The 27,001-nt window shown below is 39.9% G+C and overlaps 1 protein-coding gene across 3 annotated transcripts in view; it reads left to right on the top strand.

The window, feature by feature from the left end:
• cpt1ab (carnitine palmitoyltransferase 1Ab (liver)) overlaps positions 1-20,621 on the top strand; it is a 25,247-nt gene extending 4,626 nt beyond the window's left edge. The window contains exons 2-19 of one of the 3 annotated variants that reach the window (XM_077515999.1): positions 3,487-3,651; positions 4,136-4,278; positions 4,549-4,720; positions 4,920-5,021; positions 5,281-5,418; positions 5,525-5,602; positions 5,880-5,987; positions 6,570-6,657; positions 13,041-13,236; positions 14,174-14,362; positions 14,441-14,546; positions 14,639-14,755; positions 15,688-15,852; positions 16,815-16,946; positions 17,043-17,195; positions 18,856-18,969; positions 19,069-19,161; positions 19,244-20,621. In XM_077515999.1, coding sequence (XP_077372125.1) covers positions 3,511-3,651; positions 4,136-4,278; positions 4,549-4,720; positions 4,920-5,021; positions 5,281-5,418; positions 5,525-5,602; positions 5,880-5,987; positions 6,570-6,657; positions 13,041-13,236; positions 14,174-14,362; positions 14,441-14,546; positions 14,639-14,755; positions 15,688-15,852; positions 16,815-16,946; positions 17,043-17,195; positions 18,856-18,969; positions 19,069-19,161; positions 19,244-19,330 — 2,322 coding nt within the window. In that variant the 5' untranslated portion in view covers positions 3,487-3,510 and the 3' untranslated portion in view covers positions 19,331-20,621. Of the gene's footprint in view, positions 1-3,486; positions 3,652-4,135; positions 4,279-4,548; positions 4,721-4,919; positions 5,022-5,280; positions 5,419-5,524; positions 5,603-5,879; positions 5,988-6,569; positions 6,658-7,112; positions 7,198-13,040; positions 13,237-14,173; positions 14,363-14,440; positions 14,547-14,638; positions 14,756-15,687; positions 15,853-16,814; positions 16,947-17,042; positions 17,196-18,855; positions 18,970-19,068; positions 19,162-19,243 lie in introns of those variants that run through there. The other 2 variants (XM_077516000.1, XM_077516001.1) reach the window with 2 other exon arrangements.
• Positions 20,622-27,001: the final 6,380 nt, after the last annotated feature.

Raw genomic sequence — 27,001 nt, forward strand, 5'->3', positions numbered from 1 at the left:
TGTAAAGATGAACATGTAAACATTAAAGTTTCTCAGAGGTACAAAAAAAAAAAAAAAAAACTCAAGTGCTTTTCTGCTTTTTAACTTGTGTAAACATGAACGTGTAAACATTAATGGGATCGTTCGGCTTTTTTAACATGAATCTCGATTTGATCCTCACCTCCCGTGTGTGCGATCAGCACTGACTTCTTTCTGACAGCGTTCGGTGACACCAGTTCTGGTTCGACGTTGGACGAGAAGAAAATAAAAAAGAAAATAGTCCAGCAAGCTGGCTGGGGTCTCGGAAATAAAGCGTTTTTCTTCTAAAAACTTTTTGTTTTCAAAAGCGTGATACATTTCCACCACAATACTCTTTTCTGAATAAAGTCAGACGCCATTACCGCCAGCCACTACTTTTCTGTTCGTTCGTTCGTATCACTGCGCGGCGCCCTGTAGAACGCTAACCGACGCACTGCAGCCAGCTAGCTGATACTTCCGCCTCAAGTTGTTTGCCTTTTCGGAGCAGGTCTGATGTCATGAAGAGGTGGGTTGGTCAGCTCAGCCATGCTTGTTGTTGTTTTGAATCTCGAGGCGTGAGTTGTGGATGTGTACTCTCGGTCCGTCCCAAAAAGCGTCCCGAAGACCGCGCGCGCTACTGCGTTTCAGTTCCGCGTACTTTTCGCTCGTTTCGCTTCCCTTGGCATATTTATATAATCGGAATTTGGACGTTTGTGAATCGTTCTCGATTGTTCCACGGCCGAATCGTGAATAATCTAAGAATCGGAAATTTTGCACACCTCTATTAGGAAGTATAGTGAGACGTTTTTATGCAGGGTCACTGACTTCCTTGACCACTCTGCAACTCAGGTGCACATCAGCTGCCACTTGCACATCTGTTTTGTGGAACGATAGGCGGTCCTGTTACACTCGTGTCCCTGCTGGCCTCTTGTTATGGTGATGACAATAATTGTTGTAATATTAAAGCTGGGTTCGTTTCTGGCCTTTAGGTCACAGTAGACAAAGTTGTCAGAGATCTGTCGTTGGTCTGTAAATTTCTGTGTGGCCCACCTGAATGCATGCGGAGTAGCCGTTGACTTGCGGGTGAGCATCCAGTAAAGCCCCTCCAGGTCAGCATCCAGTGTAACCCTTTCCATCTCAAATGTACCGTAATTTCCGGACTATAAGCCTATACTTTTTTCACTTACTACTTTGTTTCACTTGAGAGACAGAACGAGAGTGAGTCGGTTTGTGATCTTATTATGGAAAAGAAACAAGTGTATATGATGCTGCATTTCAGTTAAAGGCAATCAACCTGTTCATTTACGACACTGAGGAAGAGGACTTCAATGGTTTTACGTAGTACGCAGGAGGAGGACTATGCCACAAGAATTATTGGGAAAGACTAAATTTTCTGCTATATTAGGCTGGTTATTTTTGTTACAGTAACGTATTTTTGCACAGCCGTGTACTGCTTTGCACCTTTACTGCCGTGTTACTGGCAAGCACTTTTAAAAACGGATTTAATTTAGCCATTTGACGTAATTGCCTCATAAAGCGCTATGTTTTGTTCTGTACTACTACTGTGACTGCAGTATGTGCGCTGTATTATTTGTGCACTCACGAATGCTGTTCAGATGTTAAATGGGATGTGTTGCGTTCCCAAACAGTCATCTCTGTCCCGGCAATCCCCTCTGTGGTAACGGGAACCCTTATATACTGGTATGGTAAGATTAAAACACCTGCGGCTTATAGTCAGGTGCGCCTTAAAGCCTAGATACACCAATCCGACGTCGGCCAAATGTGACCGACGCCTACCCCCTGTGGCGTCGGCAGGTCGCATGGAAAATTACGTAAATACACACCGCACCGACCTCGACTATTCCGCATCTCCAGCGTGTGCGCGAGAAGTAATTCCCCTTCCTACCGTCGGTGACGGTAGTCATTATTCCTAAAGGCAACCGGAAACCTCTTTACGCGGGGGCGGGATATAAAAATGTAAACAATGCATACCAGTTACTTTTTGTCTTACAATGTCCTCCCATGTGAATGAAACCCTCCGGCTTTTCGCACAATATCGTATATAAGTCAATCCTACCTGCTATATCCAGTCGTGTCCCTATGTCATGCCATAGTTTGGCTTTCATACCTTTTGTCGGCATACCCTTTAACGGTAATCATACAATGCCGGTCTTTCTTGAACCAAAGAGACGAAGTCATCTTCCTGATCTTCTTTCCAGACAGACATTGTACGTTCAAATGCGGAGGGTAAAGCAGGGTGACGATGCGAGGAAAAAAAATGGTCCAGGCTTTCCATCAGTACAGTTTATCCGCGTTTGTCACTTCCTCTTCTTGCCCCATGCGATCAAATGCCCCGGTGCCGATTCAACATGATGAATTTGCTGGAAGGACACCAAGCGACACCTTGCTACTACTGTTTGTATATCACCAAATGTAATTTAATTTCATGCATATAACACATTAACATACAACTAGAAAAATTTCCGCAGAGATTTTGGATGGGACTGCTGACTTTTGCAAGGTGCACTGTACAGTTTGCCAAAATATTGGTGTACTTTACCTCTCAATCAGTCAGCAAGCTAGCATTAGCATGCTAACTTAGCATTAGCATTAACATGCCAACTTAGCATTAGCATTAATATGTTAACTTAGTGTTAGTGTGCTAATTTAGCATTGGCTTGCTAAGCTAGCATTAGCATGCTAAATGGTAAAAATTGCAACAAAATGAGCTAAAAATCATATCGGTCGGTAAATGTATGTGCGCACAGCGTGGCTTGGAAAAAGGTGCTTAATTTGTGGCTCTTTTCCCCCCTTCTCCATTCATTCCTATGGGACTTTTTGACGGGGGTTTTTGGGAATTGTGTCGCCATGGTAACTCGGAATTCCGGAAAAAAATAATTGTTCCCTGCCGAGTCAGATCAAGCCGCATCTTTTGATCCCTTCATTTGTGCCGGTACGTTCAACGGTTTGGACCGCATTTTTTCTGAAAAATTCCACTATAATAAACGCCGGGGGCCGTTTTCTAGGATAGTAATATGTGCCTGCTTTGCTTTGCAAGCAGTAGCTTTGCAGTCACATAATTATGCAATACTCAGTCATTATGTTCTGAAAGGATCCCATGAGCCGACGAATATATGAAGGCACACAGCACAAGTAGCAACCATTCAATCACAAATTTGCATTTCATAGGCTTCAATATGATTCTGCAGCACCTCAGCATTAAATGTTTACTATACTTTCAAAGACCGAGAACAACAAAGGTTTCATCACTGTAAAATGGCACCTATGTCCCAACTTAGGTCCTATCAATAACTAAAACAGTGTTGACAACACATGGTGCATCAGTCACTTAAAGAGTTGTCAGCTGAACAAATTCCATCATGCAACACGTCCTTTTTATATTACACATAAGATTCCAAGGATTACGGCATACACTGGTAAAAATGTGATGAAAAAGCTGGGCATTCGCTCTCTTTTTGCTTCTTTCAGTAACGTTGCACAGAAGCAGCCACCATGGCAGAAGCTCACCAGGCAGTGGCCTTTCAGTTCACTGTCACTCCAGATGGCATCGATCTGCAGCTGTGCCATGAGGCTCTGCGCCAAATCTACCTCTCCGGTCTCCACTCATGGAAGAAAAGATTCATTCGCTTCAAGGTGAGAGGCACTCCGTTTGCATCATTCAGGCAAAGTCAGACGCTTAAAACAGTTGGGGTCATCTCAAATAAACCTACTGGAATCCTGCAACCTGTTACTTGCACCTGGTTTTTTGGTCAATCATTGACTCAATAAAAGCTTCATTTAAGCAATGTTTGACAGCATTGTTCTATACAATTGTGTGGATTGGTGAATATTAACATGCTCACATTAGAAGGTCACCGACTTAGAAATTCCATGGCTGTCGATTATCTCAGTTACAGTCTTTGGCCTACTTGGTTCATTACACACCACTTATACCCAGTCACTCAAGTATAATAAACTGATAACATTGTCTTTTTAATCAGCGACCCTAAATTGATTGTAAACCAGTGTAAGTATTTATTAAATAAATGCTTACAAAAAAACAATATATTTTTATATACATTTTTTTTTTTTTTCCGTACTGTCCATGACCTTGTTTGTCCTGTCTAATTTTCCACAGAATGGAGTAATGACTGGTGTGTACCCAGGCAGCCCTGCTGGCTTCATGGTTGTGGTTGTGTCTTACATGTCATACAATAAATACAAGCAGTTAGATCCATCTCTTGGCTTGATTGCCAAACTGGGTCAACACATGCCCATTAGGTAAGCCTCTTAATGCAAAACCAGGGTTCTACATTAACATGAATTGGTGTTAACGTGAATTAAGATATCTAATTCAAAACAAGAATTGTTTTTGTTTGGAAAGATGTCTAGCTAAGTTGAAAGATTATCAAGCGCTATCAGTTTTCTATCCAAATTATTTTTTCTTCAGGAATTATTATTGTTGGGTAAAAAGAAGAGAATACTTGATTTGATATACCTGATCCAAGATGCATGTTGCTGCATACTTACATAGCCTTTCTTCCTGTGCAGTAAATACATGTCCACAGACAGTCAGAAGATTGTTGGTGGGGTGCTGGTGGGAACTGGTCTTTGGGTGACCATAATCATGATCATGAGGAATGTCCTCAAGTGCCTGTTATCGTGGCATGGTTGGATGTATGCACGCCACGGCTCTGTCTCCTGGTCGACTCGATTGTGGATGGTGAGACACAAGCATTGGACAATGTTCTTGTATGAGCCGAAAAACGATAGACATTTTTGGAAGACAATTTTTATTTCTTTATTTTTTTCATTTAATGTTTTACAGTGTTTTTGCATCTGATGATTCAAGAAGTTGGTGATTATTGTATTCTGTTTGATACCAACACATTCAAATGAGCATTACTGCTTTTCTTTTCCAGTTGTTAGTCAAGGTGTTCTCTGGAAGGAAACCAATGCTCTATAGTTTCCAGAACTCCTTGCCACGGCTGCCTGTTCCACCTGTTAAGGATACCTGCAGAAGGGTATGTTATACCTAGGGAAAAAGGTTTGTTTACATAGCCAAATTGTTATCCAAGATCTTATAGGTCAAAGTTCATGCCTTCTGTTTTAGCTGTTATAGCTGAACAATCAGCGTACAGTAATATATATACCTAGGCTATGTCACCATCAGCCATTTTTTAACCTTAGCAATTAAATAGCATTGTAATACTACTTCTTTTCTTCATTTATCGTTTATACTCAATGTTACATTTCCCTTTCATGTTGTTTTGATGCTTAAAGTACCTAGAGTCAGTCCACCCACTAATGGATGATGAACAGTTTCAACGGATGAAGGGACTGGCTAAGGACTTTGAGATGAATCTTGGTCCTAGACTGCAGTGGTACCTAAAACTGAAGTCATGGTGGGCCTCCAATTATGTGAGTCGATAACAATTATTTCATATTTTATCATTTCAAATCGTTTCATTTCAATAGAATGCTCTCTAGTAATATTACGTCATGTTCTTCTCATCCATCACCACAGGTCAGTGACTGGTGGGAAGAGTATATTTACCTTCGAGGTCGAGGGCCCATCATGGTGAACAGCAACTACTATGCCATGGTAGGAAACGTCCCAGTTATGTGTAAACAAGTAATATGATTCTAAATAAAGAGTTTCATTCACAAATCATACTACTTTCACTTTGTGTATTAAATACTGTTAACAATGTGAATTTAAACAGCACACATGAGTTGACCGCAGAGTGCAGAGCCTCAGCAATTGATCATTTAGGGAATCTGCCATAGCGGTCCAACTCTGCAACATGATTTGATTTCCATTTTTTGGAAATGCATCGGCACATCTTATAACAAATGTATGATTCTTCTTCTCTCCCCAGGACTTCCTTTATGTGTTCCCCACCTCAATTCAGGCTGCCAGAGCAGGTAATGCCATTCATGCCATCATGCTCTACAGGAGGAAACTTGACCGAGCCCAGATGAAGCCAGTGAGTATGGCGCAAACCTTTTGAGTTCTCGCATTCTTGCCCCATGACTTGCCAGTGCAGTGTAAATGGTTTACTATCTAAATTATTTTTTAGTCAAATCAGTTATGCGGTGTTGTGTGTAATCACAATGCTCAACACCTCTTATTAATGTGAATTTCAAACTCACTGATTTTAACTGAAACTCAATTTTTTGCTTGTTTAAATGACACTTGACACTTGATTACTGGCAAAGTGAGATTATAAATGTATATATATTTTTTTTTTTACCTTATCCTTCTGTTTCTTGTGTGTGCAGTTGAAAGAGTGAATTATAATGATTTTCATGATCGCCAGATGTATTGCCAGCTTTACCTACTCCTTCCTTTCCTTTTCCTTCTCCAACCCGCATGATTCATACATGCAATTCTCTAGTATCCTAATGACATTTTGGCACATTTTTTAAAATTGTATATTGTGTGAACTCACCCAGGCAATATTCAATCTGTACAAATCCCCATGCACGGGCTTGCAATGTTAAACACTCACATCCAGTTGTCTCTGTTTTACTGTCTTGTCCTTTCGCTGTGTCGGATGCTGCGTTAGATATACTTGCTGGCAAACAAGGTTCCTCTGTGTTCGGCTCAGTGGGAGCGGATGTTTAACACTACCCGCATCCCTGGTTTGGAGACAGGTAAGATGAGGGGACCTGTGCTGTGCCCTCTGAACCATACCCTTCCCCGTGACCCAAGCCATCACAATGGCAGCAGCCATTGGAAACCCCTGCCTCCTTGACTCTTTCTCCACAGCAAAGCCCTGAAACAATCCAGTCTCTGATTGGCTGTCCTAGTTGTTACTTCTAAAATGAATGTAAGTCAGTCTTTCTAAAAAGTGTTCACATTGGCGATATGAGGGCTTTGTTGGGGGCAATGAAAGGGTTGGCCACTGGTTTCTGGTCCCTGTTTAAATCCTCTCCCCTGGCAGCTTTCTGAGGTTCCTCCTGCTGCCTTTCAATCCAATCGTCATCATTTCCTCTCCACCTCATCCATGCTTCTGTCCTTGTAGGTGTATGTATCTGCTGCTCTGTCTGGATTATGGTGATTTAGAATGTCATCTCGATTTGTTTGACTCTCCCCTCTTGCTTTTCAGCTCATGCTCCTAAACACTATTCCCATGTGTTCTGCCCAATACGAGCGTATGTTCAACACCAGTCGTGTCCCAGGTGTAGACACAGGTAGAGTCTGCAGTGTTGCCTCCTCCACGCTTACTCTGACTGTACTTCTTCTTGGGACATTTTGTCTGTCTGTGGAAAAATCCTGACCCAGTAGAATTCGTATTACTCATGTGTTTCCGCTCTTTGCATACGTGGTGAATAATTTGCATGTGGCTGAAGTCCAGGTTTATTGTATGGAATGGTGGATGAGACCTGCAAGATCAGCTATACAGGCCTTGCATGATAACTGTGGTGAATGATAATTACCATACTTAAGTACTAAATCGGACAATTACAGCCACCTTATTAGTTATATAGTGTATACCTACTTGGACTCAGTTGTGCCTTTGGGAGTACTTACATTTTCATGCTATGAAATTAGTTAGATGGTCTGCTTTAATATTGAGTTGTTGCCAATTAGCTGTCTGTACCATGATAGTCATGTTGGATTGAGATGTGTTGAATATGGAGGCCATTTTATTACAGTTTTGTTTCATGGTTAGGGTTCTCCCGGGGTTTTAAAAGCATTTCATTTAATTAAATTAGAATTTTGATGTCTTAAATTTTATGCTTTATGTGATTTACTTTCGCCTCAAAAGTGTCATTTAGATTAAATAACATAGACCAGGGGTGGCAAACTGCGGTCCTCGAGGGCCGGAGTCCTGCAGGTTTTATAGATTTCCCTACTCGAAGTGCAGCTGATTCCAATTAACAGGCTCGTTATCAGGTTTCTGCAGAGCTTGCTGATGAGCTGATCATGAATCAGCTGTGTTGAAGAAGGGAAACATCCAAAACCTGCAGGACTGCGGCCCTCGAGGACCGGATCTCGCCACCCCTGACATAGACTAAATAAACAGGGTGGAGGAGTCTATCACTGAGAATGCAACGCACCCCTGAAGCAGCAAAAGTTCAGTGAAGATCACATGATACAACACCACTACCTAGATGCAGTTTTTTAATCTTATTTGCCAATGTTGCTTTATACTTGGTATTTTATTTTATTTTTTTTATGTCTTAAATAGGCCTTAAAAAGTCATGAATTTAACTTGAAGAAACCTGTAGGAACACTGCATGGTGTTTAGGGATGGGTTCCTTTCATATTTGAACCGATACTGTTTTGATACTCGGTACCTGGGAATCGATACTGGTACTCAACGGTACCAATTTTTAGAGATAGACCGATAAGGTTTTTTTGGGCCCGATACCGATACCAATTAGTAGTAGTGAAGGATGCCGATAACCGATATTTGGAGCCGATATTCATTTTCACTAAAAAGGGACATCAAAATTTGGAAAAAATACAAACTAGAGCTCTTATCTTTTTTTTTCTTTTTTTTTTTCTTTTAAAGCACATGTTTATTGAGCAACTTTTAGGGTTAGTAAAATATTTTTAAGTTTGTTTTTTTTTTTTTCAAAAAATCTTAGTCAATACACAAGTTCTGGGATCTCCCAGGCGCAGTAGCATGTTTTCAAAAGTTAAATAAAAACAAACAATTATTTTCTACAAAAAATAAGTCTTCAAAAATTTCAAAATATCCAAAGTATTAAATTTTTACTTATCTTAGTTTTAATTTCAATCAAAAACAGAAGGTGCAGAGAGTTCCCAGGGTCGACAAAAATGAAAATAAAAACTTTTTTTTTTAATTTACATTTAAATTAGTTCCCTGAAGTTAACACTTAAAAAAAATTAAAAAAAATAAAAAAGGATCTATTATCGGCCATATGATTCTTCAAAATGGCCGATGCCGATATTTCTCAAAATGCTGAATATCGGCACCGATAATCGGCCCAGCCGATAATCGGTCTATCCCTACCAATTTTCGTTACGTTTCTGCCGGGTGCGGAGGCTTTCCTCCTCCTTTATAAACTGTATGTATTTGTTTGGTGGGATGCACAAAAGTCTCGCTAATTCCCAAACCCGGCTGCGGCCCGGCCTGGACCCGGTTGAGTGAACGCTGCGTTGTGGACTGAGGCAGAAGTGGTGGCGCCCACGGGTTGGGCCGTCGATCTCTCAGCCGAGCAGCCATTGGGGCCACGGCACCCGCTCGCCGCCAATTGCTTCCGCCGACCGACCTCGCGACTCCAGACCGGCCGGGCTGCCGTGCGTAATTTGTATATAATGTGCGTTGAAGTGCACCATGGAAAATTGTCAACTCACATACTCCCGCAGTCACAACTTAAAACGACGTGCTTCAGAACCGAAACATGGCACCATTTAATTTTACGTGAATCGGTGCTGGGAAGTACCGACCCAAATCGGTCCATATCACAGAAGTACCGTCTTCGGTACCCATCCCTAATGGTGTTTTATTAAGGAAGTAGGCTGTGGCAATGAAACAACGCCCGTAATGACCCACTCACGCAAGTACCATGAGACAAAACTGTTGATGTGATGCAGCACTGAGCCACTTTAAATATGATTAGTATTTTATTTTTATTTTATTTTTATTTTATGTATTTTTTTTTTTTTGGGGGGGGGCATTTTGGCCCTTGATCGACTGGATAGTTTGAGAGTAGACAGGAAGTGGGAGAGAGAGCGAGAGAGGGGATGACACACAGGAAAGTATCGCTTGGCATAGCTTTAGACTGCAACCTCAGTTTCCTGTTAGCTGACAGGGCCGTTCTCTGGTTTGCTCTTCTTCCGCTGTTGCTCATCTTCAGGTATTGAAGGCACTGTGTGTTCAGAGATGGCTTTTGTATACCTTAGTTATCGACTTACCATTACTGCCTTTTGTCACCTGTAACCAGTCTTGCCAGTATCCTATGCTGTGAAAAACTGGGGAAGGTACTATTTGTTATCTGGTGACATGAACCTCTTCTTTGTCATCAGCATGTCATTGTAACTGTTGATGACATGCAGCTAGGAGTAGCAAAAAAAAAAAAAACACACACACTAAAAGTTATCTTTTCAGAGGGCAGGGTAGTATATTCGGGGCAGTGTGGATCAATGGTAGAGTGGCCGTCTCGCAACCGACAGGTTATGGGTTCGATCCTAAGCTATTGAGACCCTTAGTTGCTCCTGATGATGTGTTATCAGTAGGTGAATGAATAGTCGAATGTAATGTGCTTTGAGGGATCTTGTAAGGTGGGAAAACGCTATTTAAATTTTCCACTTTATAAAGTCACAAATTTGCAAGAAAAACACTCAGACACAACAAATACACGTAGCGTAGCTACAGTCTGTGAGGATTCATTGGTGGTTCATGGGACACGGTTTATAAAATGAAAAGACGGATTAATTCTTAATTTAAACTTTAACCGGCAGCTCGAATGACACTTCTTGATCCCCTACCAGCTGACTAGCACTAACCAATCAGAAGCTAACATACTTTAGGTAAATACAAGTCAATGACGAGACCAGCAGATTCGACACGTCAGTTTAGCTAGTCATACAAAAAAAAAAGAAAAAAAGAACCCACCAAAATGTATGAATGTGTAAATAATAATTATGTAAACATACCGGTACAAGTAAATATACATTTTAACAAATTAACCAGTATGGCCCATTTTTCACTCATAAACTCATTGTTTGTTTTTTAATCAGGAAAGTGATATTAGCTTGCATTTTGAATTTCGTCCATCATTTTTGGAAATTCAGGTGAAAAAACAAATGTGAATTGTATGACACGTCTGCATTTGGAAGGTGTAACGCACCTGTTTTGTTCTGAGCGTCGCTTCCCTATCGATCGAGAGCGCCTCCCCCCGCGACTGGGGCTGTCGCAGGCCGCTTCGACCTCTGTTCCTCCAAGGGCAGTACGAGCGCTGGCCCAACCCGCATGCCCGCGGGGCCATTGCGGATGCCGGTAGAGAGGATCCGTTACCTCGCGTGCAGACCGCGCCGCGGCCACCTCGAAGCCTCTCCTGCACGCCAACCGCCTCTCCAACTCCTCTCCTCTGACCTCAGATGAGACGCGATAAAACGGGAAGCCCGGTGGACCCGTTCCCTCGTCCACAACCTGCGCACAAGTCGTGGCCCCCTGGCTCGGCTGAGGGGGCCCACCTTGAAACCTGGACAAGGTGGCGGCGGATCCCTCCCACTGCCTCCCCAACTTCTCGCCTCTGACCTGAGATCAGACAAGACGACCTGCTGAATTTAAGCACATTAGTAAGAGGAGAGGAAAAGAAACTAACTCAATGGATCGATACTGCAGATCGTGTGAACAAGTATCGCGATATATTGCCATACGATATTTTGTCCCAGCCCTATTTAACGCGATATGGTTAATTTAAAGCAATTACTATCTCTGTATTTGAAAACCCGACCGAAAATGATTGTAGTACGCTACATGTATTTCTCCTAAGTTTGGGTTGTTGTTTTTTTTCTTGCAAATCTGCCACTTTATAAAGTGGCAAATTTTACGAGTTTTTATTTTTTTTATTTTCTCAGAATATTGCCCCCACACTCTAAAATTAGATTTATATGTGGCCCTAATACACTGTCGTATTTTCGTCAAAAAAACAAACAAACAAAAAAGTGTGCATTCATGGCCCGAAAATTGGAGTCCTCCTTCTACTCCATGGATGTCTGTGATATGTTCAGTATGGTGTGTTCTACCTGGGTTATTGAAGTGGATAACTACGATCTGCTGACCATCCCAATCAAAAGCTATAGTGGTCTAATGAAATGTGACATATGAAAAGAAATGGTATTTACAGAGCCTGAAGTTGAAAAACAGCTGAATTTGCATCCAAGTCCTTGGCATGCAAAAGGTTTTTTATATTATTTTTTTTTATTATTATTTTTTTAAATAAAGACATTTTAGAAGAGAAGATAAGAGTCAATGAGTTGTAGAACATTTATTGTCCAGTTAAGTGTTTGTAGTAGTGGGTGCAATAACAAGCATCTCTATTGCTGGAGGTGAGAAAGCAGAGCAGACTAACTATAACCTGCATGTCTAGTACTTGGTGTTTCGGGGTCTATCCTTATTATATTGTCCCTTGTTTTGCATGTAACAAGGTTAGTGGTTGTTTGAACACTACGAGCATCACTAAGACAATATGATCATTTAGTTTGCATTGAACATATCAAAACTAGTTTGTCTTGATGTTGCACAGTACAGTTCAAGCAAGCTTTGCATCAAACTGTTTCATGTTACATCCTCCTTCCTGCACGTCCTCCATTTCAAGCCCCTTTTTTTCACTCAGGTAGTCCCTTCTGTTTCCTGTTGTTTGTTTTCTATCAACATTTCACATGTGACATTAATGAAAGAGCTACATGTAAGATCCAAACATGAATAACTGTCTATTCCCATATAATCATATTGACTGTTTAGTGCATTCAGAAAGTATTCTGATCAACTATAATTTTCCATGTTTATGTTAAGGATATGTTTTCAGACTGCAATATGAATGTTAGTACATTCAATTTGTCTTTATCTATTTGATGTGATAGGAACACCTTAAAATTGAAGTTTAAATTAACTTGACCTGTCTCTATGGTGCCTAAGGTCTGAACAAGAAAGTCAGAGCAAAAAAGGTTAATTCAAAGTTCTGCACTTCTTTGAGAAAGTGCTGCAGAATATTTGTACCCTCGCTACAATCCCGAATGAGTTTCCAGGATGCCCTTTAACATTGGGGCTAGTTTTTGCTTTATAATGTTTTTTTTTTGTTTGTTTGTTTTTTTTTTTTTTTTTTTTTTTAACTAAGCAATGGGACCTTAAATAGGTAGCCATGTGCCTGTCTAAATAATTTGTTCAAATTAAATTAAACCAGATAGTCTCCAATCAAATTGTACAAACATTTGAAAAATTATGAAGAAAAGCTGAATATTTTCTGAATGCACTGCAGCTTGAATTAGTTTTGGGAATTCACAGGCAAAACATCCAAAACCTCTTTGCAACTTACTATTTATGCATCTCATCTAGATATCCTTCAGCACACAAATGAGAGCAAACACATAGCCGTGTACCACAAAGGGCGCTTCTTCAAGGTGTGGATGTTTTATGATGGGCGACTTCTGTTGCCACGGGAGATTGAGCAGCAGATGGAGAGGATCTTGGCTGACAAGTCTGAGCCCGCACCAGGAGAAGAGAGGCTTGCTGCACTTACTGCAGGGGACAGGTGAGTGCATGGCAGCATCAGCCATCAGTCAATTGTGCTCACTATTTGTGAGCACAATTGACGTCATGAATTACAGAGAAAAATGCATGAGTGTAAATACAATTATGCACCTCATGATTACAGTGTTCACAGTTGTGTCCAAAATAATGGCTGTATTAAAAATAAATAATAAAAAAAAAAAAAGTTTTATATTTTTTACTGTAATTACTTATGCTTCAACACAAACAAATAGCAGTTTTTAAGTCAAGGTTTTTATTTGGGATGTCCCGATTACACTTTTTTGGACCAGAGTCCGAGTCACCTCATTTTGAGATCGGTCGATTCCGACTCCCGATCTGACACCGCGCCATTTTAATCAGAATATTTTTTTTTCTCCTAATTATTATTTTTTGTTTCGTTTTTAACTCATTCACTGCCAACCATTTTAGAAAATTTCAAAATTTTCAATACCCATGGGATATTACGTTCAATAATTGTATATAAAGCGAATCTCATCAAGGTGGCGAGGTATTTATTTTGTGGATAATGGCTCTCATGTGGTTTGTGGAAATTCAAAGCTTTAGATCTCATTTACTTTCCTTCTCATTTGATTCTAAATTTCTTAGATCCTGGAATGATGTCTAGCTTTTGAGGATCTTTTGGGCTACTTCACTTTGTTGGCAGGTCCTATTTAAGTTATTTGATTGAGAACAGGTTTGGCAGTATCAGGCCTGGGTGTGGCTAGAGAAATTGATTTTAGGAATGATAAACAACAGTTATGTTTTAATAATGGGGGAGGGGCATGGTGAGTGGTGGCGTACATGCAAAAATAAGACATGACACCACTGTATTTTTAACAGCCTAATGAAGTTTTCCTTTTATCAAAATTAGAGTTAAATGAATGCCTAAATGATTTCAAACTCCACTACTGTTTGCTTCATGTCCGTTACGTCTGTAGGACCCCATGGGCAAAGAGCCGCAACACCTACTTCAGCCGTGGCAGGAACAAGCAGTCTCTGGACGCCATTGAGAAGGCAGCCTTCTTCGTGACTCTGGATGAAACAGAGCAGCGCTTCGAAGAAAGCAGCCCCGTCAAGTCTCTAGATAGCTATGCAAAGTCTCTGCTCCATGGAAAGTGCTACGACAGGTTGGAAAGATTAAAAAAAAAAAAAAAATGCAGCACAAATCTGTTGAAAACACTGAGGTATTGCTCCTTTTTATTCAGGTGGTTTGATAAATCCTTCAACCTGATTGTTTTTAAAAATGGCACCATGGGCCTGAACGCCGAGCACTCCTGGGCTGATGCTCCAATCATTGGTCATCTATGGGAGGTGTGTCATCCTTTTTTTTATTATATTATTGTACGACACCACTCCTTGTCACATTGAATAAATAGTCATGCTAAATATGTTTTGTTTTGCAGCATGTGCTTTCCATGGACCCAGTTAAGCTTGGATATACTGAAGACGGGCACTGCTGTGGGGAGCCCCATCCCAACCTGCCTGCCCCCCAGAGACTGCAGTGGGACATCAATGATGAGGTCAGACAAGCTAGAGTTGAAGTTTGCCTTACCACAGGACTTGGCTTCCCCCTGCTGGTAGCACTAACTACTTGCACTAGGCTGAGCTGTATGCAAACGAGTAAAAGCAACTTTCAGTTGATGCAAATTGAAGAGTGCACTAAATATGTTGTCAACCGTACACATGTTAGGGATCGTTCGGCTTTTTTAACATGAATCTCAATTTGATCCTCACCTCCCGTGTGTGCGATCAGCACTGACTTCTTTCCGACAGCGTTCTGTGACACGCGTTCTGGTTCGGCGTTGGACGAGAAGAAAATAAAAAAGAAATAGTCCAGCAAGCTGGCTGGGGTCTCGGAAATAAAGCGTTTTTCTTCTAAAAACTATTTGTTTTCAAAAGCGTGATACATTTCCATCACAATACTCTTTCCTGAATAAAGTCAGACGCCATTACCGCCAGCCACTACTTTTCTGTTCGTTCGTATTACTGCGCGGCGCCCTGTAGACAGCGAATTGACGCACTGCTACCAGCTAGCTGATCCTTCCGCCTGAAGTTGTTTGCCTTTTCGGCGGAAGTACCAGCTAGCTGGCTGCAGTGCGTCGGTTAGCGCTCTAGAGGGCGCAGTGATACGAACAAACAGAAAAGTAGTGGCTGGCGGTAATGGTGTCTGATTTTATTCAGAAAAGAGTATTGTGATGGAAGTGTATCACGCATTTGAAAACAAATAGTTTTTAGAAGAAAAACGCTTTATTTCTGAGACCCCAGCCAGCTTGCTGGACTATTTTCCTCTCGTCCAACGTCGAACATGAACGCGTGTCACTGAACGCTGTCAGAAAGAAGTCAGTGCTGATCGCACACACGGGAGGTGAGGATCAAATTGAGATTCATGTTAAAAAAGCCGAACGATCCCTTTAAGCCAAGCATGTCACCTTTTGCTTTGCTTTTCTTTTAGTGCCAAGGCGTCATCGACTGCTGTCTGACTGTTGCCAGGACTCTGGCTGATGACGTGGACAGCCACATTTTCCCCTTCAGCGATTTTGGCAAGGGTCTCATCAAGAAGTGCCGCACCAGTCCTGATGCCTTTATCCAGATTGCCCTGCAGTTGGCTCATTACAGGGTTTGTACTTTCAGCTTCCTGGCCAACCACTCAAATAGTATGGGGCAATATTAACATACTGTCAATTAATGAGTTTTGGGGATATTTTTTTTATAATATATATTTGCTGCTGTATTCAGCTCTGACGTCCGCATCTTCTACAGTAGTCAATCAAATCATTGTTTAGTATTTTTTGCAATGTCAGTGAGGTTGATAGTGAAAAGAAAACTAGAACTGATTAACAAAGTAGACATGATGAAATTGTTGTAATGTTACAAGAAAAAGCTGAAATTTTGCCAGCCATAATTTAGGTACAAGTTTAACACATGAATATCATAATTCCCACACAATCAGCTGGAGTGTTATAAAAAATAAAAAAAAATCTTAGACATCTGCTTAGCTGATCTACAGTATTTCTGCACGTGTACATTTGTCAAAATGTGTTGATTTGTAAAATCACACTATTTTTTCTGGTAGCACTTTTGTTGAAATTGATATCGCACAATTCTGAGTTTATTTCCACTTTTTTTTTTTCCTTCTTGAATTTGATGCATTGTGATTTTAATACTTCATATATTGAATCTGATGCATTGTGATTTTAATACTTCATATATTACGTAAGAGCGCTGCATGTCTTTTGACTGTCACAGATCCTAAAAATTCCAGCAGAGGGCAGTCACAACATCCAAACCACAAAAGGATGCACAAAATCAGTGGTGTTCAAACTCGGTCCTTCAGGGCCAGATTCCTGTAGGTTTTGGATGTTTCCATCCTCCAGCACACCTGTTTCCAATGAACAGGATTGTTATCAGACTTAATGTTTGCAGAGCTTGCTGATGAGCTTCAGGTATGTTGGAGAAGAGAAACATCCAAAACCTGCAGGAGTTCAAGTCTTTTTAGATTCAAAACAAAAAGAAAGAAAAAATCTATGCAACTACAACACACAAATTGGATAACAGTTTGAATTTCGTCTCACCAAACAGGACAAGGGCAAGTTCTGCTTGACCTACGAAGCCTCCATGACCCGTTTGTTCCGTGAGGGTCGAACGGAAACGGTCCGCTCATGCACCACCGAGACGTGCGCGCTCGTCCATTCCATGATCAGAGACGAAACTGTAAGAAACGCCTTCCTTTGCACTTGCTTCTCCTCTTTATGTATTACAATGTGCCTGCTCGTATGCGTGCCAACACTTCTTTCCCTTGTCTTTCAGAGAGAACAACGTCTGAAGTTGCTCAAACTTGCAGCAGAGAAGCATCAAAACATGTACCGGCTGGCCATGACTGGCATGGGCATTGATCGTCACCTCTTCTGTCTCTACGTGGTTTCCAAATATCTGGGAGAAGATTCGCCCTTCCTCAAGGAGGTATGAGTTGTTTGTCGCAAATGTTTCAATTTTGTCAGGAATACACAGGACTAGGGGTGTTAAAAAAATCGATTCGGCAATATATCGCGATACTACATCGCGCAATTCTCGAATCGATTCAATAGGCAGCTGAATCGATTTTTAAACTTCCATTTTTAATGGAAAAATATTCAACAAATGTTTAACTTTGGGTTAGGGTTCACACCTTAAGCATGGAAGAATGTTATATGAACGGAACATTAAGCCATAATATTTTATTTGAATGCTGTTCAAGCATGAAACAGATTACAACCTGTATAAGACTGAAGTTTCAGATAAATAATACATTTTCATACAAATCTTACACTCTACAAGTTTACTGATTAGTATTTTCTAAATTTGAATGAAAAAAAATCGCAACAATTGACTTATAAGTTCGTATCAGGATTAATCGGTATCGAATCGAATCGTGACCTGTTAATCGTGATACAAATCGAATCGTCAGGTACTAGGCAATTCACACCCCTTACACAGGACTGTTGGATTTTCACTTGCCCGGATTTGTTTCCCCCCCACCCCACATAAACCTTTGCCAAAATATATTCTAACTAGATATCAATGTGTTGTCGTGGTTAGCGTGTGTGCTTCACAGGCAAAATGTTCTGGGTTTGAATCTCTTCTCAAGCCCTCCTGTGGGGAGTTTGCATGTCCTCCTCATTTTTCCCCATATTACCCATTTCAAATATAGTGAGTTGTCATACAAGTGCAAAAATAAGGTATACATGTACAACAGTACCTCTAAGATCAAACATCCATTTGAAGATACTGGTTGACCTCAAATTCAAAATGAAAGGAATTAAAAATGATCGATTCCAGGCTCAAACTGTCACCATCATAAAAATCTTTCTTAGCATTAAAACTGATGTTTGTAGGTAACCATTTGACACACCTGACAGGAGGCTGACGTAATTGGTGGTTGGCTTATGAAGTGTGGTCTCTCTGAGGCACCGTAGTGCATGTGCTTCAAGATGCATGCACTTCAAATTGAGGTTGTTGTATTCCATTAGTTCACCACTACTTAGGAGAAGAAGAAAAAACTACACACTGTCGCTTTAAAATTATTTTCATCTTGTAATAGGCTCTTTGCACAACTCCACTACTTCATTTGCTGTCTTTCATGAGTCGACGAGCTGATTAATCCAGGTGTGCATGATCTCAGTACCCACGACAACAATGGCCAGACACACCTGGATTAATCAGTTTGTATAATCATGAAATATAGGAAACAAAGGAGTGGTATTAAGTTTTAGTGTTAGTATTAGAAGAGATTGGTTGTCCTCTTAAAATATTGACATTCAAGGTGTTTGAATGAGTAAACATTATTAGTCACAATAATGGAAGCATACATTGCCTTTTTGATCAGATGTGCAACGCTTGAATAAATACCATATTCAGTTATTTAGCTATTTATTTGTATCTGTTTGCGTAAAATAAATGTTTTCGTTTTATTCACTTAACTACAAAGATAAAATTAACTCCCAAATTCCAAATACATGTATTGACAGAAAATTAAAATTGGTCAACATATCAAAGAACGTTATTTATTTATTGGTTTCTTACTTTTTTTTGTTTTTTTTTCCCGCCAGCACTGTGTGATGATTTTCACGTCTTTTGGTTTTAGGTGCTGTCTGAACCGTGGCGGCTGTCCACCAGCCAGACGCCGCTGCAGCAGGTGGAGCTGTTTGACCTCGTTAGACACCCTGAATATGTCTCATCTGGAGGCGGATTTGGACCGGTGGGTTCACTTCTCACACAGCTCAACGAACCGAGATTATTGCAGAATATGGCAGATGGGGTTGAACCTCGCTTGTGTTTTTCTTCCCTCGTCGTCTAGGTGGCTGATGACGGTTATGGTGTGTCTTACATCATCGTTGGCGAAAACCTGATCAACTTCCACATCTCCAGCAAACACTCCAGCCCAGAAACTGTATGTGAACTTGTATTTTACTATGCTGATTGTTTTGCTCTTTATTTTTGTTCGAGTGTTCCTTTTTGTTTTTCCTCAACAGGACTCTCATCGTTTTGGTGGCAACATCAGGCAGGCCATGTTGGACATTCTCGACCTCTTCCAGCTTGAGAACAAAGCTTTCAAGTGATGACCTATCTCTGGTCCATCTAAAGACGTGTATTCTTCCTGAAGCTGTACAGAATCAAATATAGGGTTGGGTTATTTTAATTATTGTTACAGTGGGGGGGAAAACTGGATGGCCGGGAATCGATGCATTTACAAACTTTTCTTTCATTTTATTTGGGATGTGTTTATGTGGACTGTGCGCATAATGGCAATTGTGGATTCTAGCACTTGGCATTGGTTTGGTAGTGCGCAGATCAACATTTCTATGTACGCACCAGTGCCTTGGTGATGAACCACTTGCGCAAAAAGGGCAGAAAGGGAGAAATCAGATCTGACAACGCTTTTATCTCCCTTCATCTGAGAAGTATCCAATATTTAATAAGGTTTTAAGATGCAATGTAGTGTGACATTTTTTGATCCACTGTTTGATTTCTTCAACGTCTTTCATTTCATTAGTTGCATAGTTGCACACAACTCCAATTTGTTCAACTTCATTTGGTGCGACTTAATAGCGTGCTTATCATCAAACATTTCAAAACTCATGATCAGGCTTGATTGTGGAAGATTTGGAGCTGCTTCCATCATTGGGCCTTTCTGAATCATGCACATTCTCGGAACTCGTTGCGCGCGATTGTATAATGTAGCGACAAAAGTTTGTCTCGTTTTCATCCTCAGGTTATGCTGACTTGGCGTAGTAAGTGCTTTTATTTCCAGTGTGTTCATGTGCAGCAGTCGTGAAGATGCAGTACAATCATGCGGCCGTGATGAGCCGTGTCGGGGATGACGGTATATGGCCGCAATTGTTTATTAACGAGTTAGTTGTACACTCCGTGAATCAAATGTTTTTTTTCACATCACATTCATTTAAATATTTCTTAGTTGATTTTGATGTTTAGTTGCATCTCTTTATCACCCATGGAACAGAAAATGGGGTTTTGAATCTCTCCAGTCCATCATGCAACCCAGCAATACGGAGTGCTTGTCTTGCATAGGAGTGCTTTTCTATTGTGTATATGTTGTCAGTACTTTATATTTATTTTTTTTCCAAGTTTTAGCGACACACAACAAACGGATAATAGACATGCTTATTTAGCCAGCCTTTTTCCTTTTCTGGTTTAAGTGCGTCTCTGTTCTATTTTTGATGGCCTGCGCCATTATGTAATTGTATGATTTATCAGTAAACCTTAATGTTTACACTGCTGCATGGTTTTTGAAGATGATGCTGTATATGTTTGCTTCTAATTTAAGGTAAAGGTGATAAGCAGCTGGTGCATACCAAAAGTTTTAACAATAAAGCGAATGTCAGAAAGCTGTATGGACACTGAGCGTGTGAGTCTGTTGTGTCACATCAAGCAAGTCGGGGGATCAAAAGCTGTCACTTTTGGTTTCACCAGGACAGTTTATGTACTGCTAGTGGCCAACTAATAAAATGCACCAATTTTGAAGAACGTGCACTATGGTGCCTCAGTGAGACCCACGTCAAAAGGTTACTTTAGTACCAATTATGTAGTGAGAGAACCAAAACTTATCGATTCGATAGTAAAGCAGAGGGAGACAATCGGCGGGAGCCTGACTTACGGGACTCAGCTATGACCACCTGAAGGCGTCACCTGTGGAAGGCAAGTGGTGGTATTGAAATTAATAGTGTTTTGGAAATGAATACATTATTAGTTCACCACTAGATGGTGCTTAAGACACGCCGTCCTTTTAAACGGGAAGTAAATCCGATCCAATCCAACCCCCACTAGTCTAAACACGGGGTTGTGATTAATATTGCATTTGTATAATATGAATAAAGCAGCAACTTGCACCTGTACTTTTATCCACCTTTTATCCATTTTGTCATTTTCTCTCGACTGAAAATGACATCACAGTTACTCAGGTTACAACCAATCATGGCTCACCCTTTTTCTCAGTTTGGCTATGTGACGTGCCCAGAACAACTCTTACGTCATTTCAGTACGTAGCAACATGGCCGCCCTTGTTGATGGATAAAATATTCTACGAATGTGATATTAATTAGAATACTGAGTTTAGACTAGTGGAACTTATAATTTACCGCAGGTCTTCATAGCACCATAAGGTTTGTTTTTAATCATCAGAGTGTAATTAAGACAACCTTAAATCTATTTTTTTCCCCACCTCCATCATATTAATCTGACACATCACCACATGGTCCCACTCACAGCACTCAAGGTGCTCGTTTCCATTTTGGAGAGTACTGTACTGTTCTGTAGTAAGTGTCCAAGAGCAGGTTCAGCTAGTCACTCACATGGAAGAAAGATGTTTAAAGGCGTCGCAAGGTGACAGATGTCCAAGGAGGGCACAGGCAGCAGGAAGCGATGACATGCGACAGTTGTCTCTGGAGCTCCTGTCCACCACGTGGGCAGTCGCCTTTTCACTCTGACACTCACACCCGCCCTGATGTCACCCTGGCCTGGGCTTCCGATAGCGGGCTAACGTTTCAAGACTGCATTCCTGAGGTCCGCTTACTCTGGGAACCTTCTGTTTGCTTGACGAAGAAAGTACAAACAGGCTCATTTTCGTAGTCAGATTTACATGTTTAAAGTTTACATAAAGCTTTTTTTTTTTGTGCTGACTCTCAATGATTTCAAGAAAATGTGGTTTGTTTGGTTACTTAAGAAAACATTGTCTTTGCAATCAAAACATGAGAGAAGTAGACAAACCCTCATATTACGAATGAGGACTCCAATTGTGTACTTAATTGGCAAGCTTGGAGAAGTTATTCACCGAAGAGCAGACACTGAAACTTAAAGCCTTGACTTGCACTTTCTAAAAGTAGACTTTGAGAGAGATCTGTGGCCTGCACTTGTCACTGGCTTAATTCATGTACTGCTTTTGCTTCCTCAAAAGAAAAGAGGTGATGTGACCTTGTCTTTCCTGTGCGGGTGTGTGTGTGTGTGTGTTTAAATGTGATTTCATCCTACTTTGAACAGCAGTGTTCCATCACAGTCTACATTTTTTTTGTTAATGCTGGACAATTTGTTTTTACGGTATGTTTGGATAATAATATACATACCTAATTGTGTTGAATGTTACATGAAAAGAAAAAATAACATGTTAGTTTACTCTTCTTTGTCTGTAAGAATTATCCACGTGCCCACTAATATGTTTTGAGACTACACACAAGAAGCTGGTTTATTATAAAACTGTGAGTTTGATCACATAAGTATCCTACAAAGGGATTGAGGCAATTGCGCAAGGGAACCTACGTTCGTCCTTTCCTCGCCAGCTGACATAGCATTGAGCTGCTTTCCCAAGTCTTATCTCGATTTGAAAGAAGTGCCTTCTGAATGTGAGCGATTAAAGCCAGGGTGTAAATGGAGAGTGTGAGCTTGTTTGTTGGCACTCTGGGACCACGCATGACTCCGGCCAGCTGCACCTGTCTTAATGTGGAAGAGGAGCGAGGCCCCCGTGGCCTCAGGGTGGACGGGAGCCAAGACCGGTGGGTAAGGACGAGGGGCTCAGTGGAGATCGGGCCGAATGTGACTACCATAAGCAAATCCTTCCCACTTAAAGCTCCCTCAACTATAAATAACCTTTATTTGGATTACAAGGAATTAGTGAAGACGCAATCTCTCATCGTGTGTGACGTGGGTCACATGAGGATAGAAAGTGCCCAAAGTGTTCCTAATATTTCAAAACATACAGGTACAGCAAGCAACGAATACAGATTTTGCACTCAGACATGACATTTGGTACACCTTTGAAAATAACAACAATAATAGTAACACAGTTGTGCAGAAGTGACTTCATCATACAGTGCTCAGCATAAATGAGTACACCCTAACTGGTTTGTAAGAACACCTTTGGTTTCCTTCCTTCCTAGTTTAGAATTAAGATTAAGAATTAAGAGCTGATACTATACTACAAAATACTCACACAAATGTGGATGTCAGGCTCAAGGTAGTAAGAAAATGTAAACTTTATTTGCAAATTAGTAATTCTAGATTCTCTGATTTACAGAAGAGAAGAAAAAAAACACATTTGTAATGGCACAGTCATCGTAATATGTACATTGCTGATACTGCAATAATCCAGACACTCATGTTGTCCAGATTAAATTAAGGCACAAACAGTTCCCGCTCAATCTGTACAGTGAAAAACAAAACATTTCCCGCAGTTTATACTGCATCATACCCCACAGCATTTCTGCGCGTTACACGAATTGGAACTGTCCAGCTCCTCAGGCAAATGGCTCGGGTGGGAAAATCACAGTTTGTCTATCGTACATTCATTTTTAGGAGAGATTAAGACATCAATGTGTTGCACTAAGACATTTGGTGATTGGATAAACGTCAGTAGACCTGAGTGTTGATACAGTAAACGGGTCAGTTACACAAAATGTAGTGGTAAAGTATGCGCTCCGTCTGTATCTCCACATCACTTAAATAAAAGCCCAAAAATACTATTCAGTAAGAAATGTTAAGCATTGTCTGATTGTGCAAGGTGATTAAACACATTCATTGCCAGACCAGCAAAAAAAATGCATCATTTGACGTCTTTTTCCGTTAGTGGCAGTGAATGAGTCAATTCTGAAATTTGAATACAATTACAAATCAACAAGAATATACAATCACTTGTTAATGTACATCACAGAGTATTTAGTCCAGGAGACAAACGAAAATAAAACAGTTTACCGGGAGAAAGAATTGGATGTGATATCAAGAGTAATTCAATAACAGTGCGGTCAAATTATATGGAAATGCAATTCGTAATAAGACCCAGTGAAATCCTGTCGTTGTTGTTTCAGTTGCACTGGATAACGGATGATAAAATCAATGAGGATGCTACATAACTTCATGATTGTTTGCCTACCCCATTTACAGCCACAGCAAGGCAGAATGGAAATATAATACTCTACAATACAACAACAATGACTATGGCCAGGATGAAAACAAATGAAGATGGCAGAAGACGATTACTAAGATATGAACTTTAAGCAGGAAAAGGTCAGTGCTTCTGGACGAAACATATTTCGCCATGCAAACATTTTCTTTAAATCCCCCTCCACTCCATGTGATACACCTGCAAAATCTCATTATCTATGGTCTAGAATCTAGATTGTCATTCCAATCATAAAAATTCTCACTTTTTAAAGTCTGATATTGAAAGAGAGTTATTCCAATGGATATACTGTACTGTAAAAAGTCTAAACATCCCTGTTCGACCACCAGACACGAAACCAAGAAAAATTATTTAAAAACTTTTCCCACCAAAAACGTGACATATAACATGCAACAACTCAATTTTAAAAAGTATTTTCAGAAGGGTGAGTACAAATAAACAGCGGAAATAATTTGGTTGCAAAAGTGTGCAACCCCCTAATTGGATATAAATGTGTTCAGAATGAAGCAATCACATTCAAACTCATGGTGAATGGAAATCAGCACACAATTGCACACCATTTAAAATGCCTCATATTAACCCCAAATTAATTTGTATAGCTCTTCTAGTAGACTTTTCCCAACAAACCTCCCAAACGTGTGGGAAAATGTGTTATGGTCCGATGAAACCAAGTTTGAACTTTTTGGCCATAATTCCAAACAGTGTGCTGGTGGCAGCATCATGAACAAGATGGAAGAAAAGTATAACAAGTTCAAAATATCAGTCAGTCTTTGCGCAAAACCTTCAAGCTTCTGCTAGAGAGCAAAACAAATGAAAAATGTCAGGGAAAGCCTACTAAAATTGATAGTGGTGGCAGGTGTGTGTTGACTCCCATTTTACAAGAGTTTGAATGTGATTCTGAACACTGCACACTTTTGCAATCACATTTTCCCAGTTTGGAGACAACAATAACTGAAAGGTTTGGGACTCCTTTTGTATCACAAACCTGGCATTGGAACAGGGATGTGTAGACTTCTCATATCCACAATCAACAGTATGTTTATTGTTGTTGTTGCACTGTACTGTATCATACGAGGGGTGCGACAAAAATGCCTTTAAGTGTCATTCACTCTATTATAGACTGCAGAAATAAATGTTCATGCTGCTGGCTCAGTTAAGAAACAAGATCAACTTTTTGTTGTTGTTGAAAGTATCTGACTTTCAAGTTAAAAAAACAACAACTCAAATTTCAATAATCTACCGTAGGTAAATATACAGTATTTGTAAGTATGAGGTAAGTGTACAATAACCTCCGAATAGCAGCAAGGTGCCACAGTTATTATTACTTCAAATCTCTATTTGAGAACGGGCTAACCGATTTAAGTAGCATAGTACACAGTAAATACATACAAATGAATATATATCGTAAAAACATTGCACCTTACAAGTTTAAATGTATCAAATTGTCCCTCTCTCATTACAGGGTGCATCTCAATAAATTAGAATATCAGATTTATCGCATATATACATACTAGAGATGTAACGATATCCAAACATCACGATACGATATCACGAAGCTCACGATACGATAATTATCACGATGTTGTGGGCTGGTTGGGGATATATATAAAAAAAAGGTATTGTAAAAAAATAAATACAAATATATAAAATAAAATAAAAATATATAAAATACTGTAAAAGAAATAAAAAAGGATCTCATACTAAAAAAAACACAATATTGTGCTTTTGTACATAACAGCAATGCATATAAACCAGATATGATCTCTAATAATATTGAGGCACTTACTTGTTAATGCACACACACATTGAGTTCCTCCACATATTGACTCACAAGCATATTACATTCCCCTTCATCTTACAATTAGCGTCGATTTTAAACATAGAAGGGCCAAAACATCCCTAATGAAAATGAAACACTTGCACTAAAAAAGTAGCCACCAGAGGGTGCTACAACTGCACAAATGGAAATCGACCTGACTTTTTTTTTTTTTTTTAACAGATGTCGCTTTTAAATATCGTGAACATGGTGACGACGATATTGTGGCAGTTTTAATATCACAATATCACAATATTGCCCTTGTCGTTACATCCCTAATATATACATACAATATATAAGGGTAGTACTCTTCATAACACACATTCCCACCTAATTTCTTCATTTTTATTTTTTCTGAATACTGTATTCTAATTTGTTGTGATGGTGAATCTTGAGTAAATGTGCAGTAAATCAATATTAATATGAGTTTCACTTTTGGAGCTGAACTTCTAAGATTAATCAAGTTTTCCATGTGAATGTAATTTAGTGAGATGCACCTGCAGAAAGTCTCTGTACAAAGTAGTATCTCAGTATGATACAGCTCAGTTCCACACCACCACAAAATGCAACCACGATAAACTGAGCATCATTTTCTTTTTCATGGCACACCATTTGATAGATGTCATTCAATTCGGGAAATGTACAGCAGAATTTGCGTTGTTTCATGCATTTCTGCTTTCCCACCGCTGTTATTAAGGGCCTCAACATAATATTGTGACTTATTATAAAATATGAAAGAGGGCTATGACAAGCCCTTGATGCAGCAAGTTAGTAATATCAGTGATATCACAATATCAGTGGCTTGGCCTCAGGTTCGTTTGGCCTACAGTACTACAGGACATTCAGATGTCAACAAAGTGAGACACTTTTATTTATATATATATATATATATATATATATATATATATACATATATATATATATATATATATATATATATATATATATATATATATATATATATATATATATATATATATATATAAATAATTAAGATTATGTGCCAAA

This window comes from Festucalex cinctus, chromosome 3 (assembly GCF_051991245.1).
Source record: "Festucalex cinctus isolate MCC-2025b chromosome 3, RoL_Fcin_1.0, whole genome shotgun sequence".
NCBI lineage: Eukaryota > Metazoa > Chordata > Actinopteri > Syngnathiformes > Syngnathidae > Festucalex > Festucalex cinctus.